The 11,866-nt window shown below is 38.1% G+C and overlaps 1 protein-coding gene across 1 annotated transcript; it reads left to right on the top strand.

Moving 5' to 3' along the window:
* Positions 1–2,489: 2,489 nt before the first annotated feature.
* On the top strand, positions 2,490–11,496 carry LOC122072684 (heterogeneous nuclear ribonucleoprotein Q-like). The gene is made up of 12 exons (XM_042637069.1): positions 2,490–2,991; positions 5,312–5,862; positions 5,956–6,045; positions 6,131–6,370; positions 7,006–7,227; positions 7,340–7,640; positions 7,739–8,058; positions 8,193–8,302; positions 9,656–9,759; positions 9,850–9,926; positions 10,011–10,104; positions 10,293–11,496. Exons 1-11 carry the CDS (start codon positions 2,718–2,720, stop codon positions 10,101–10,103), a joined length of 2,382 nt encoding a protein of 793 aa, XP_042493003.1. The 5' UTR covers positions 2,490–2,717; the 3' UTR covers position 10,104; positions 10,293–11,496.
* Positions 11,497–11,866: the final 370 nt, after the last annotated feature.

Genomic DNA, 11,866 nt, shown 5'->3' on the forward strand with positions numbered 1-11,866 from the left:
CCCCCCCCCCCAACACAAAAGGGTACTGGGATCATTTCACATGCCTCCGTATTTGAGCATAGTCTCTGTGCACCACACAAAAAACTTTGTACGATACCAATATTATCTTCATCATCTATTCTCTTAACAAATTACTTTTTGAAGGTAAGGTATGATGGACCTTTAGAATGCAAATTTAAGAACCCCTGAACTATTATAATTTTTATCCTACAGAGAAGAGGAAGATGCTAAAAAATATTTATGGATCAACATAAGTTGCCATACAACTATATTTTGAATTCCCCATTTGAATCAACAAATCATAGTTGGAAAATTATGTTTTTTTACTTCACTCAACATTCAACAACTTGGTGACTTGGCCCAGTCAAACTTAGTCAAGGGGAGTCATGTTTTTCTTATTTTTAAATACAATAAACATATACTTATTTTTAAATACAATAAACATGTATGAGTTAGTTAAAAAAGAAAAATCAGAACAATACTAGAAAAAATACATTAATGAATTTCTTGTTCTTCATTAAAAGGTTCCGTAGAAATTTCTTGAAGCTTTTATTGTATGTATTATGGATTTATTGTTCATTTAAATTTTCTATTTATAAGTGAATACTAGTTCATAAATGGGAAACATAAATGAAATCTACCATCCAGTTTAATAATGGAAATAGGAATGGGGGCTCATTCATGAGGACGAGTTTGACTCATTAGGTATACATTTATTCTTCTTGTAGTACATGTTCTATGCATGTTTATTTTGTAAACCATTCTATTTAAGAATAACTTGATAATCAAATGTAAATAATGAAACCAGGTGTGAAACAAATCCATTGCAAGTAACCATAGAGCACTTTGCTGAAGTATGACTGAATCCATGCATGAATATTCCTAACAATCATCAATTACCTTAACTTCCCCAACCCCAAAATGCAAATCATTCAAAATTACTTCTGTGGTTCTCCATTAAACTCAAATAAGTTAATGTGGAAGGGAAAGAAGAGTGCTATGGAAGCTACTCTTAAGGGAGAGAGAAATAGAGAGTGTGAGTTACCATGAGAGAGAGAGAGAGAGAGAGAGTAGAAGAATAGGGTTTCATTTTCTCTCAACGAACTATTGAATAGTAGGATCAACGGTTTTTACCGTTTTATTCGATTTGAACTGCATTGATGATTTCAGCCATGAAAGCAAATCAAACCAATAAAATATTATAGATTTGAATCTAAATAGCCAGTTTTGTTTTGATTCTAAATTGACACCTTTAAGTGAAGGATCCCTAACTTTCACCTGCCATAATTATGCGGTTGAATCAAGATATAATTTTATAGATCTTCTAAAAAAAATTAAATAATAATTACAAAACAAGTAGACTTACAAGAAAAGTTAATGTTATTTGCTTTTAATTCATTTTCTTATCAATTGTATCACCAACAATAAGATTGGATTTTGTGTATATCAAACAGTCCCAGAGTTCAGATGGGTTGAGCACATCACCAACAACAATATCTTCTTCGGATGGTCGGGAATACAAGATAAGTAATAGAAAAAAAGACTGAAGAAGCAAGGGAACAAGATCAAGAGAGATCTTAATTGGATGGTTGATACACGTCCTTCGCTCCTTCTTCACATATTTATCATTGGAAAAATAACATGATTATCCACTTTTAGGTTTTCCTTTACAAAACTACCAACTTAAAGTTTCAGTTAACAAAAATACCCAAAATCAAATTTGGATTTACAAAACTACTCACCCATTAACATAAATACCTTATACTTGATTGTAACTGAAACTTTGGGTGGGGTAATTTTATAAACCCAAGCTTGATTTTGAGTATTTTTATTAACTGAAACATTGAGTGAGTAGTTTTGTAAACCTAAACCTGATTCTGGGTATTACTTGTTCTTAATTCATTTTCTTATCAAGTACATCACCAACAATAAGATTGGATTTTGAGTACATCAAATAGTCCTCAAGTTCAGATAGGTTGAGCACACCAACAACAATATTCTCTTCGGATGGTAAAAAATACAAGATAAGTAGTAGAAAAAAAGAAGAAAGAAGCAAGGGAACAAGGTTAGAGGAGATCTTAATCGGATGGTCAATACATGTCCTTCGAACCTTCACATATTTATCATTAGAAAAATAACATGATTACCTACTTTTAATTTTTCCTTTATAAAACTATCCACTTAAGGTTTCAGTCAACAAAAATACTCAAAATCATGTTTAAATTTACAAACTTTCACCCGTTAACATAAATACCTTATACTTGATTGTAACTGAAACTTTGGGTGGGTAGTTTTGTAAACCCAAACCTGATTTTGGGTATTTTTATCAACTAAAACATTGGGTGGGTAGTTTTGTAAACCTAAACTTTATTTTGGGTATTTTTGTTAATGGAAACTTTAGATGGATAGTTTTGTAAAATAAAACCCAAAAATAGGTAATTACGTAATTTTCCCCTTAGTATTTTTCTCTAGAAGCAACGCTCCGTCGCTCTCTTTCGGTGTGTCTCTTTCCCTCTCACACGAGAGATTTTCGAGAACTAGGGTTTCTGTTTCTTCCATATAAGATAGCCTACCCTAGGGTTGCAAATCCTTTCAGACCTTTTCTACGTTTATTTCTTTTCAGATTTCTTGTTGACTTTCTGCATCTCGTTCGTCTCCAACTCCTGAGATTCCAAGCTTTTTGATCATCGAGAAGGCTTTTTATCTCAACTGTATCAATGCCTCCACGAACGGTGAAGAGGGGAGGGGCCGCAGCTGGGTCCAGAAAGACGCCCAGAGCGACTAAAACGCCTCCGAAGTCCCGAAATCAGTCTGAAGTTGCTGAAGAAACGGCGAAGGCCGAAGAGTTTCCGGTCTCTATTGTTGAAGTTGATGAAGAGACGAAGGTGGAGGAGGTTAAAGTGGTGAATGCTGAGGTTAAACAGGAGGTGAAGCCTTCTGAACCTGAAGTTCAGCCAAAACCTGAGGCAAACGGATCTGTTTCTGTTGAAGGTACGATTTTCTCCTCTCCATCTCGCTTTATCGTGTGATTCTTATTTGTTTCCGGATCTACGGAGTTGGGTTTTGATGCAATCTTTCGTTTAAATTTCAGCTAACCGAAGTTGGTTTCTTTAGTAAATTTATTGTGGTTATTAGTTATTACTTCTTGTGTTGTTTCTGTCAATTGGGATGTTGAATTTCGTATAGAAAGATTCAGTTTGTTTGATGACGGATATATACAGAAATTGTTATCAAGCATTACGTAATAATTTTTCTTTTTTTTTTTTGGTTGTTGAGGGGGGGGGGTTTAATTTTGTATATAGTGGTTCTTGGTGACTAGTTTGATATTCTCTATTTTGAATTTGATTCGTTCCTCAAGACAGTTGAAAGAAAATATATTTTCCCCCCTCCTTTGGTTGTTTCACCATTTAACTATTGGATAATCAAATCTTTTCTAGTGAATAGTTTTACTTTTTGGGTGCAACTTTTCTGATGAATAGTTGAAGCCATAGGATTGTGTATCCTGTACATTTCTTTTGAATGAATAACAAGTTCTTGTTCAGGAAAAAAAGGTGATGAATGTACAAATGGCCCTATGTAAAGGCTGCCAAAGTAGAATTCGTATAGAACTACTATTGAACAGTATTGATGCAGGAGCAGTTCTTCGGACCGGGTTGAACCCATTTGAGAATCCCGACCAAGAACTGGGTCCAAGTTTGGTAGTTAGCCGGTAGAATATCTGAGCTTTATTTTGGGTATAGCATGTAATGTTTTATTTATTTTCTTTGGTAGGAGATAGCTACGTAGGAGATAGTTGTTTCTTATTTTACTTTAGTTTCCTAGATTTAGTTGAAAGGGGTGCGCTTGGTCTAACGTTAAGATACAAATGTTGCAACCTGGTGGTCAAGAGGCTGCGTAATTCTCTCCCCCCGGACCTTGCACATGCGCAAGCCTCTTGCACCGGGTATGACCTTTTTTTTTTTTCCCTTCCCTAGATTGAGTTAGTTTCCATTTTTATGTTGGATTCTTATTTATATATTGTAATCCCCATTGTGGGAGTAGATTGAAGATGGAATAAAATTGAGCTTCGTGTGGTTCAGTGCCAATGTGGTGTGATCCCCCTTCCTTTATCTCATCTTCTTCTTCTTCTCACAGCAATACCTTCTTCTCCTTTCTTCTTTATTTTTCTTCCCTGTTCCTTCTTCTATTTCTCTACTACAGTTTCTCTATCCTGTTAGCGGTACTATTCATCTTCGCTGGAGCTCTACTTCTATATCACTGGTTGACCTAATATGCCATGGGTTAGATCTTCTTGCTAGGGCGGTTCAATCCCTAGAACCTTACCCACAAATAATCCCATCATAAGATTCTAACCCAAACTTAGAATTGACCTGATTCTTACCGCCAGCATTGGTTTCAGGCCCTTCTGGTTCTGCTGCCACTGTTTCTTTGAACTTGGAGTTTGCTGCATTTGACAGACTCCTGGGTATAGTTTTTATCACTAGAATTTCAGGTTGAAAGACTCCAAATGAGAGAGAGATCTCATTCAAAGTCTCCCTGGTCCTTCCCCCTCTTGCTTTTGCTAGAGGTAAAAGAAGACTACTCTTTCCTTCTTTGATTAAATCCTTTTTTCCCCTTAGTTTCTAAATTACCCTTCACTCCCTTTTATTATCTTCTACCCTTATGTTATTTTCCATTCAAAGCTTACACCTTTACATTAATTCCTATTCCCCATTATATCTTTCTTTTGGATTACCCATTGGACTTATCCAATTTCTGACTTATTACAAATTTGGCTCTCCCTTTTAAGAATTGCGATAAATTACAGATTTGCTACTTTGGGTATTTGGTATCTGAGCGGGCCCATAGTGAACCAAATAGGGTTTTTTTTTTACCTGGGTTCGCATCAAGAATGCCAAATACAAATAAAAGGTTGAAACACCTGCTGCTTGATGGGTTATCAGCAAGGTCTTTGGGTTCTTTGTTCTGCTGCATCAAGGTTTTTACAGTATGTACAAACAAATGAGTCTGCTTTGACAGCATAAGAGGCCACCGCATACCTCCCAATTCCACTGCATTCTGACACTTGCTCCAACAGAATTCTCCTAAGAAACCTGATGTTACATGGCTAAGTACAGTTTCATTCGCTTTATTGGATCCCAGCAGTAGATACGTTTCCTTTGTTTTGGCTTTTAGCATTCATTGTAGGCAAGATTTAAATGTTGCATGCTCTTAGATGGAATTGCTTATGGTCTCTCCTTAGGACTTCCATTGTGGATATGGAGAATTTTACTTGAAACCGGACATGAGTATTTACCTGTTTTCATTACAGAAAAAGTTGATATTAAGGAGTCCTTTGAGGAAGACGACAAAGGTGAGCGGTTAGAACTGGATGATAATGAGCCTGAATACGAAGCCGAAGAAGATGGTGGGGTGTATTATTATGAGAAGGAAGTCGACCATGAGGATGCTCAGGAGGGGGAGGATGAAGATGTGAAAGAGGCGGAGGGTGATGCAGGTGAAGAAGAGGAGGGTGATATGGTTGAGGAAGAAATGGAAGATGAAACTGAGGAAATTGAAGGTCAAGAGGACAATGAGAATGTAGAGGAAGAACATGAAGAGATCTTTTACGAAGAGGAAGATGAGCATCATGAAGTTGTTAAGGAAAGACGCAAAAGAAAGGAGTTTGAGATATTTGTTGGAGGCTTGGACAAGGATGCGACTGAGGATGATCTGAGGAAAGTCTTCAATGAAGTAGGTGAAGTTACTGAAGTCAGGCTGATGATGAACTCTCTGACAAAGAAGAACAAGGGTTTTGCATTCTTACGTTTTGCTACTGTTGAACAAGCGAAACGGGCAGTTACAGAACTGAAGAACCCAGTGGTATTTGCTGCTTCTATTGAAGTTGAAAAGTAGCTAGTGTCAAATATCAGATTGCATGTTGTATTATAGTTTTATTAACGAGTATGATTACAGGTCCATGGGAAACAATGTGGTGTGACTCCAAGTCAAGACAGTGACTCCCTTTTCTTGGGTAACATATGCAAGACATGGACAAAGGAAGCTGTAAGTAGGTTCTATCATTTGGTATGCATATCAAGTTGTTGCATATGTAATTGAGACTCCTCACTCTGTTGTGCTATGGTTCCAGTTGAAAGAGAAGTTGAAACATTATGGAGTTGAGAATATTGATGATTTGATATTGGTCGAAGACAGTAACAATGAGGGAATGAATCGTGGATTTGCTTTCCTAGAGTTTTCTTCTCGTTTAGATGCCATGGATGCTTACAAACGTCTTCAGAAGAGGGATGTTGTCTTTGGAGTTGATAGGCCTGCAAGGGTTTCTTTTGCAGAATCTTTTAGTGAGCCTGATGATGAGATAATGGCACAGGTATATGGTTACCCTGAATTTTTATATGTTCTATTGTGTAAAGGGACATATTGTATAATTATTAAATCTGTTTTAAATGGACAGGTCCTATCCTGGAAATATTCATTTTTTGACATTTGAGGCTGCTAGTGTCCCATCTTGAATGCCACAAGTGCAAGATGTTATTCTTTTTAAGTTTGTGTTTTTGACACATGTAGGGGTAGAAGCCTTAGCATCCTTTATTTTTGCAGTTGATGTCTGTAACCATAATAGGAGATTAAGCTCTTCCATGCTTTTAAGATCCCATCTTGAATGCCACAAGTGCAAGATGTTATTCTTTTTAAGTTTGTGTTTTTGACACATGTAGGGGTAGAAGCTCTTCCATGCTTTTAAGATTTACAAGTTCACTTATTAGGAAATCGAGATTCCTCTGCAGGGATGTGTGAATGTTGATTTTCATCCATTCTTCTTGTTGGGCATTCTTTCTGTATGTAACTGATCCCGGTAGATCTTTGCAGATTGCATGGGTTTTGGTTTCTTGTTGTAATACAGCTTGATTATCAATGCTGAATCATTTTTACTTGTAATTTGTTTTAAGACACATGAGATGGTAATATATGGTTGTTCCTTCCCTTTTTTTTTTTTTTTTTTTTCAGGTTAAGACGATATTTGTGGATGGTATCCCTGCTTCATGGGATGAAGACCGTGTCAAGGAGCATCTAAAAAAGTTTGGTGTGATCGAGAAGATTGAACTTGCCCGTAACATGCCATCAGCCAGGAGAAGAGATTTTGGTTTTGTTACTTTTGATACTCATGATGCAGCGGTGGCATGTGCTGAAGGGATTAACAATGCAGACTTGGGCAAGGGTGACAATAAGGTACAATTTCATGCTATAGCAATTTGTTGCTTCTCCCTTGTGTGAACCTCTCTCTCTCTCTCTCTCTATATATATATATATATATATTTACATATATGTGGTTGTATTTAAGGTTAAAGTTAGAGCGAGATTGTCACGACCACGTCATGGAGGTAAAGGGATGCATGCTATTCATGGAGATTATCAGCTTGGAAGAGGTATCTCCCGAGCTGCAAGGGGTCCCTGGGTCCACCCTGCTCCTAGGAGCTTTGCTGGGCGAGGTGCTAGAGGAATTGGTGGACATGTGGCTCTGGCTGCCACTCGTGGATTCAAGAGGCCATTGCTATTTAGAGATAGACGCCCTGTTATGGCTATGCCAGATAAAGTTAGACCGTTGCCTCCCCAAGCGAGGTCTTTTGTCAGGAGAGCTCCTGGTATGTATTCATTCCCCATACTTTCTGCAATTTATTAGGTAATCAGCTATGTAAACTTTTACTTCAAGTATCTGACTATTTGTTTGATGCTTTGTCAGTTTCTTCATATTCAAGAGGCAGCTCTAAGAGGGATTATGGTAGGCATGAGGAGCTTCCTCCAAGAAGCAGAGGTGCTGCAGATTATGGTTCTCGAGTTGCTGCCGAGAGGCGCTTCTCCTACAGAAATGAGAGTGATTACCGTAGATCTGGCTATCCTGAAGATGGACCACGAGGTTCTTCTCGCACTACAGCAGGGAGGCCCTATGTAGATGAAAGTTATGCTAGGAGGTTTGAAAGGCCTCCTCCTTCAAATTACCGTGAAGGGCGTGCCCGTGATTATGACTCAATCTCTGGATCTAAACGCCCATACTCAGCATTGGTTAGTATTTGTGCAGTTTGTCTAGCTACTTTAATGCTGTATAATTTTGTAGTCCTTTATGCTGTTGGCTTATTTCCTAAAACTGGATACAATTTTATAATTTCTAATATATATTTTGTTGTTGTCATCGAAAGGATGATGTGCCTCCACGTTATGCTGAACCCAGTGTCCGTCAGTCGAAGGCTCGTTTGGATTATGGAGTTGGTAGCAGTGCTTCTCAATATGGTGATGCTTACAGCGAGAGGTGAGTTGAACCTTATGGAATAGCAAATCATTGTGCTAATCTTGCATTTTTGGTAGGGGATGGCTAGGATGAACCCTAGGTTCAGAATTACCCCCTCTCCCCAATAACAAGATCAAAAGTGAAACTCAAAACAGAATTTAGGTCAACAGTTAGGTCAAAGTCAAAGGGGAGTGCTTGCTCCAACTGTAAAGGTAAACCTGGTGGTCAAGCGGTCAAAACAGCCTCTCAACATTCTCGGGATAAGGCTGTGCAGTCCCCCCCCCTACCTCACACATGCGGGAGCCTCATGCACCAGGTATGCCGTTTTTTTAATTAGGTCAAAGTCCATCTTTTCTGATGAAGGTCAGAATTTGACCAAGGTTCACAAACCAGTAGACAAACCAAACCCCAAAATACTGCAGGGTTCTAATGGTTGGATTGCAGTCAACAAACAAAGAAACAAATCTGGAAAACAAAGGGACAGATTTGGGAGGTTTTTTTTTATCTCCAGGTCAGCAGACCTGATCTGCATCAGACCCTGGTCGAAGGCCTCTTATAGGGAGGCCTTGAATATTCCAAAATATAGGGATGCTCTGCTGGTCAGATCTCTCTTGATCCTGAATATCAATACCAGCAAAACCTAGCCCGAAACAGGGCTGCCTCCAGGTTTTCTGGTGGTTGCTTTTGCTGCAACTCTCAATCATTTATCAACAATAACGTACCAACATTAACAGCAGCATGATACCTTAAACCTCAATATTAAATAGCCCTCCAGAAAGCTTGAACAATTACAATCATTAACAGTAAATATTTGAAGGGAAAACAGAGTAAAGTAACCAATGGCTTCCCACCAATAACCTGGACGAGAATCCCACTGATCCCTAGGATCTCCCTCCCTTCAATGAATTTCACAGCAGCTCCATTGAAGAAGACTAAGAAATCTGTATTCATAAGATCGTGGGGGTCTGGCTATTACATCTCTTTAAATAAAACTAAGCAAAAGTGAGTTTTATACTAGGAAACTGAATTACAATTGTAGTGCTATTGCCTACGGCCCTATTAGGAATAAGATATAAAGGCCAAAAGAGGACTCCCCAATGAGGGAGTCCTATTACAACTAAAACTAGAAAGTAAAAACTTATAAGAATTAAAAAGCAACTAAATATCTAGCTAACAGCTCTCTCATGATTTGGCTAGTCGTCCCAACCACCATTCTCTCCTAAACAGGCGACTAAGGCTTATTTGGAAAAGCATATTTAATAGGCCTTTAAGGCCTGTTTGTCTCTCCTGCAGGAATAGGTTTTAAACTCCCCTGCATCAGTTTCTCTGGCTGAAATGGTATAGTACTTACCATTACTATGTTTTAATTGGTAGGCTTGGGAGATCTCATATAGGATATGGAAGCAGCAGGAGTTCTCTATCTGGTCAAGAGTCGGATGGACTTTATGGCAGCCGTCAGAGTTTGGGTTATGGTGGAGGTATGTAAAACTTTTGACTGATACTTTGTGTTTTCATTCATGTTGAGTGTTTGCTAAGTGATTAAATGCTTGGTTTTCGGTGGTGGTCAGGTTCTTATGATGGTAATGATGTTGGTGAAATGTATTCATCGAGCTTTGGTAGTGATTACATGTCACGTGGACCTGATGTATGCCTCTAACCTTCTGTTCAGATAATGCAACTGAAATTATTCTATTTGATCTTTTGTTTATGAATTTTGCATTTGTTGCAGATTGGTGGTAGTTCATATTCATCATTGTATTCAAGTCGTGGCTTGGGTGGTAGTGGTTATCTGGGAGGTGGTGGTTCTGGATCATACTATTGAGGTACTTCAAGCTATTCTTTCTTCCTTTATCTTTATGGTGGTAGATTATGATCCATCTCTGATCAAACAATAGATTATGCTACTTGCCTTGTTGGTCATTAATTGTTCTAAGGAAGAGTTGCTCTTTGTATTGTGGTATGATTTGCAAGAATGGAGCATTGTCGTCACTTATGAATTTGTCTGACACAGATTTAAAATGGCAAGAACCTGCTATAGGCTGCAGTTATTTGAAGCTTACACATGATGATGCCTACGGCCTTTGGAAAGAAAGCAAATTACCAAGCATGTACATTCTGTGTGTTAGTCTGAGGTGAATGGATTATGAGTTTGAGTTATTCAATGGAAGAACTGTACAGCTTTGAGCTATGTTGGACTTCAGAGGTGTGCTCATTAGCCCTACTTCATGCTGCAAGGACATTCAAGTTATTTGGAGTTCAAATTTAGATGGCCCGGTTTGTGGTATTTATGAAATGGATATTTAATTGTCCCCATAAGAACACCTGATGGACAGAGAGGTTGTATTATGCATTAAAAGTTTCAATGGGCAAAATATTTGATATGCATAAAAAGCTTGATGTGCTGCAGATTTGGTTGTTGGCCTTCTAGGTCACTACATTATTGAAAATCCTGGTTTTAAGTTTTGTTTGGGAATGCAAGAAAGGAATCACTGCACAGAATACTCTTGTCGGTCATATTGCCTGAGAATGTAGAAGTAATTTTCAGTGAGTTGACAACAACTATTTGGTGTACCACTCGAGTCTTTGGATTTGAAAATTTTTCTTCATTCCAAGCTATAGTGTAATTAAGTATGGGATTAGTGAACCAAGACATACTCTTTGGCATGTCCTCTTGCTGGGGTTTGAAGGGAGGAATTGCTAGCACAAAGACTTAACTTGTCAAATGTTTTACTGGTCAAGGGCCTTAATGATGGATGATTGTTGCCACACTCTGGTTCATGTGTGGCAATTGTAAAATCTGAACTTGTGGACCAGGGTAAATGGACATTGAGGCCTTTCCATGTGCTAAATGTTTGGTTCACAGAGGAAGTAACAGATGCTGGAAATAATATGAACATATGGAGCTGATGAAGTCATCCGTACTAAGATCATTGCTTGCCAAACATGTAAGCATATTTTAAGTGTAGCCTTTGGACTGCATCTCTAGTTTTCTAAATTAGGAGTGTAGGAATATGTGTTCACTTACTTTCCAAGAGATAAGTTTAATTTTCTAGTTAGACTAGATCTTTAGTTTCCTAAATAGGAGTTAGATTAGGATTGGTTTCCCCATTCTTCCTATGTACTTGATCTACTTATTATAAATATATGATGGAGGGAGACTGTCAGTGAATACATCTATTGCTCCTCTTCCCTGCCGTCTCTCTACTTTTTACTCAGCTCTCTTCTCTCTCAAGTTACTGGTTGCATATCTTTGATTGCTACAAAGAGTAAAATGCTGGAATAGGATTTGCTCAGAGTTTGTCAGGGACTTTGTCATTCAATTTTAACCACTGCCCAGGTGGATGAGGGTTTGTTTAAAATTAGTATGGACAGTCTAAATTGAACGAAACATCTAAGACAAGCTCTTGAAAAATCAGAGCAACACATGGTGGGATCATGGATTAGAGACCAAGTTTGACAGGTGACCTAGAGTTTTTAAGTCGATCAAACAGTTAGCTAGTCATATATATCACCAATCCAATGTGTCCTATAGAGGTAAGCAATGGGCAAATGGGTTTTAACCATGACAAAAAAAAGAAAAGGGGG

Source organism: Macadamia integrifolia, chromosome 3, assembly GCF_013358625.1.
Source record: "Macadamia integrifolia cultivar HAES 741 chromosome 3, SCU_Mint_v3, whole genome shotgun sequence".
Classification (NCBI taxonomy): Eukaryota; Viridiplantae; Streptophyta; class Magnoliopsida; order Proteales; family Proteaceae; genus Macadamia; species Macadamia integrifolia.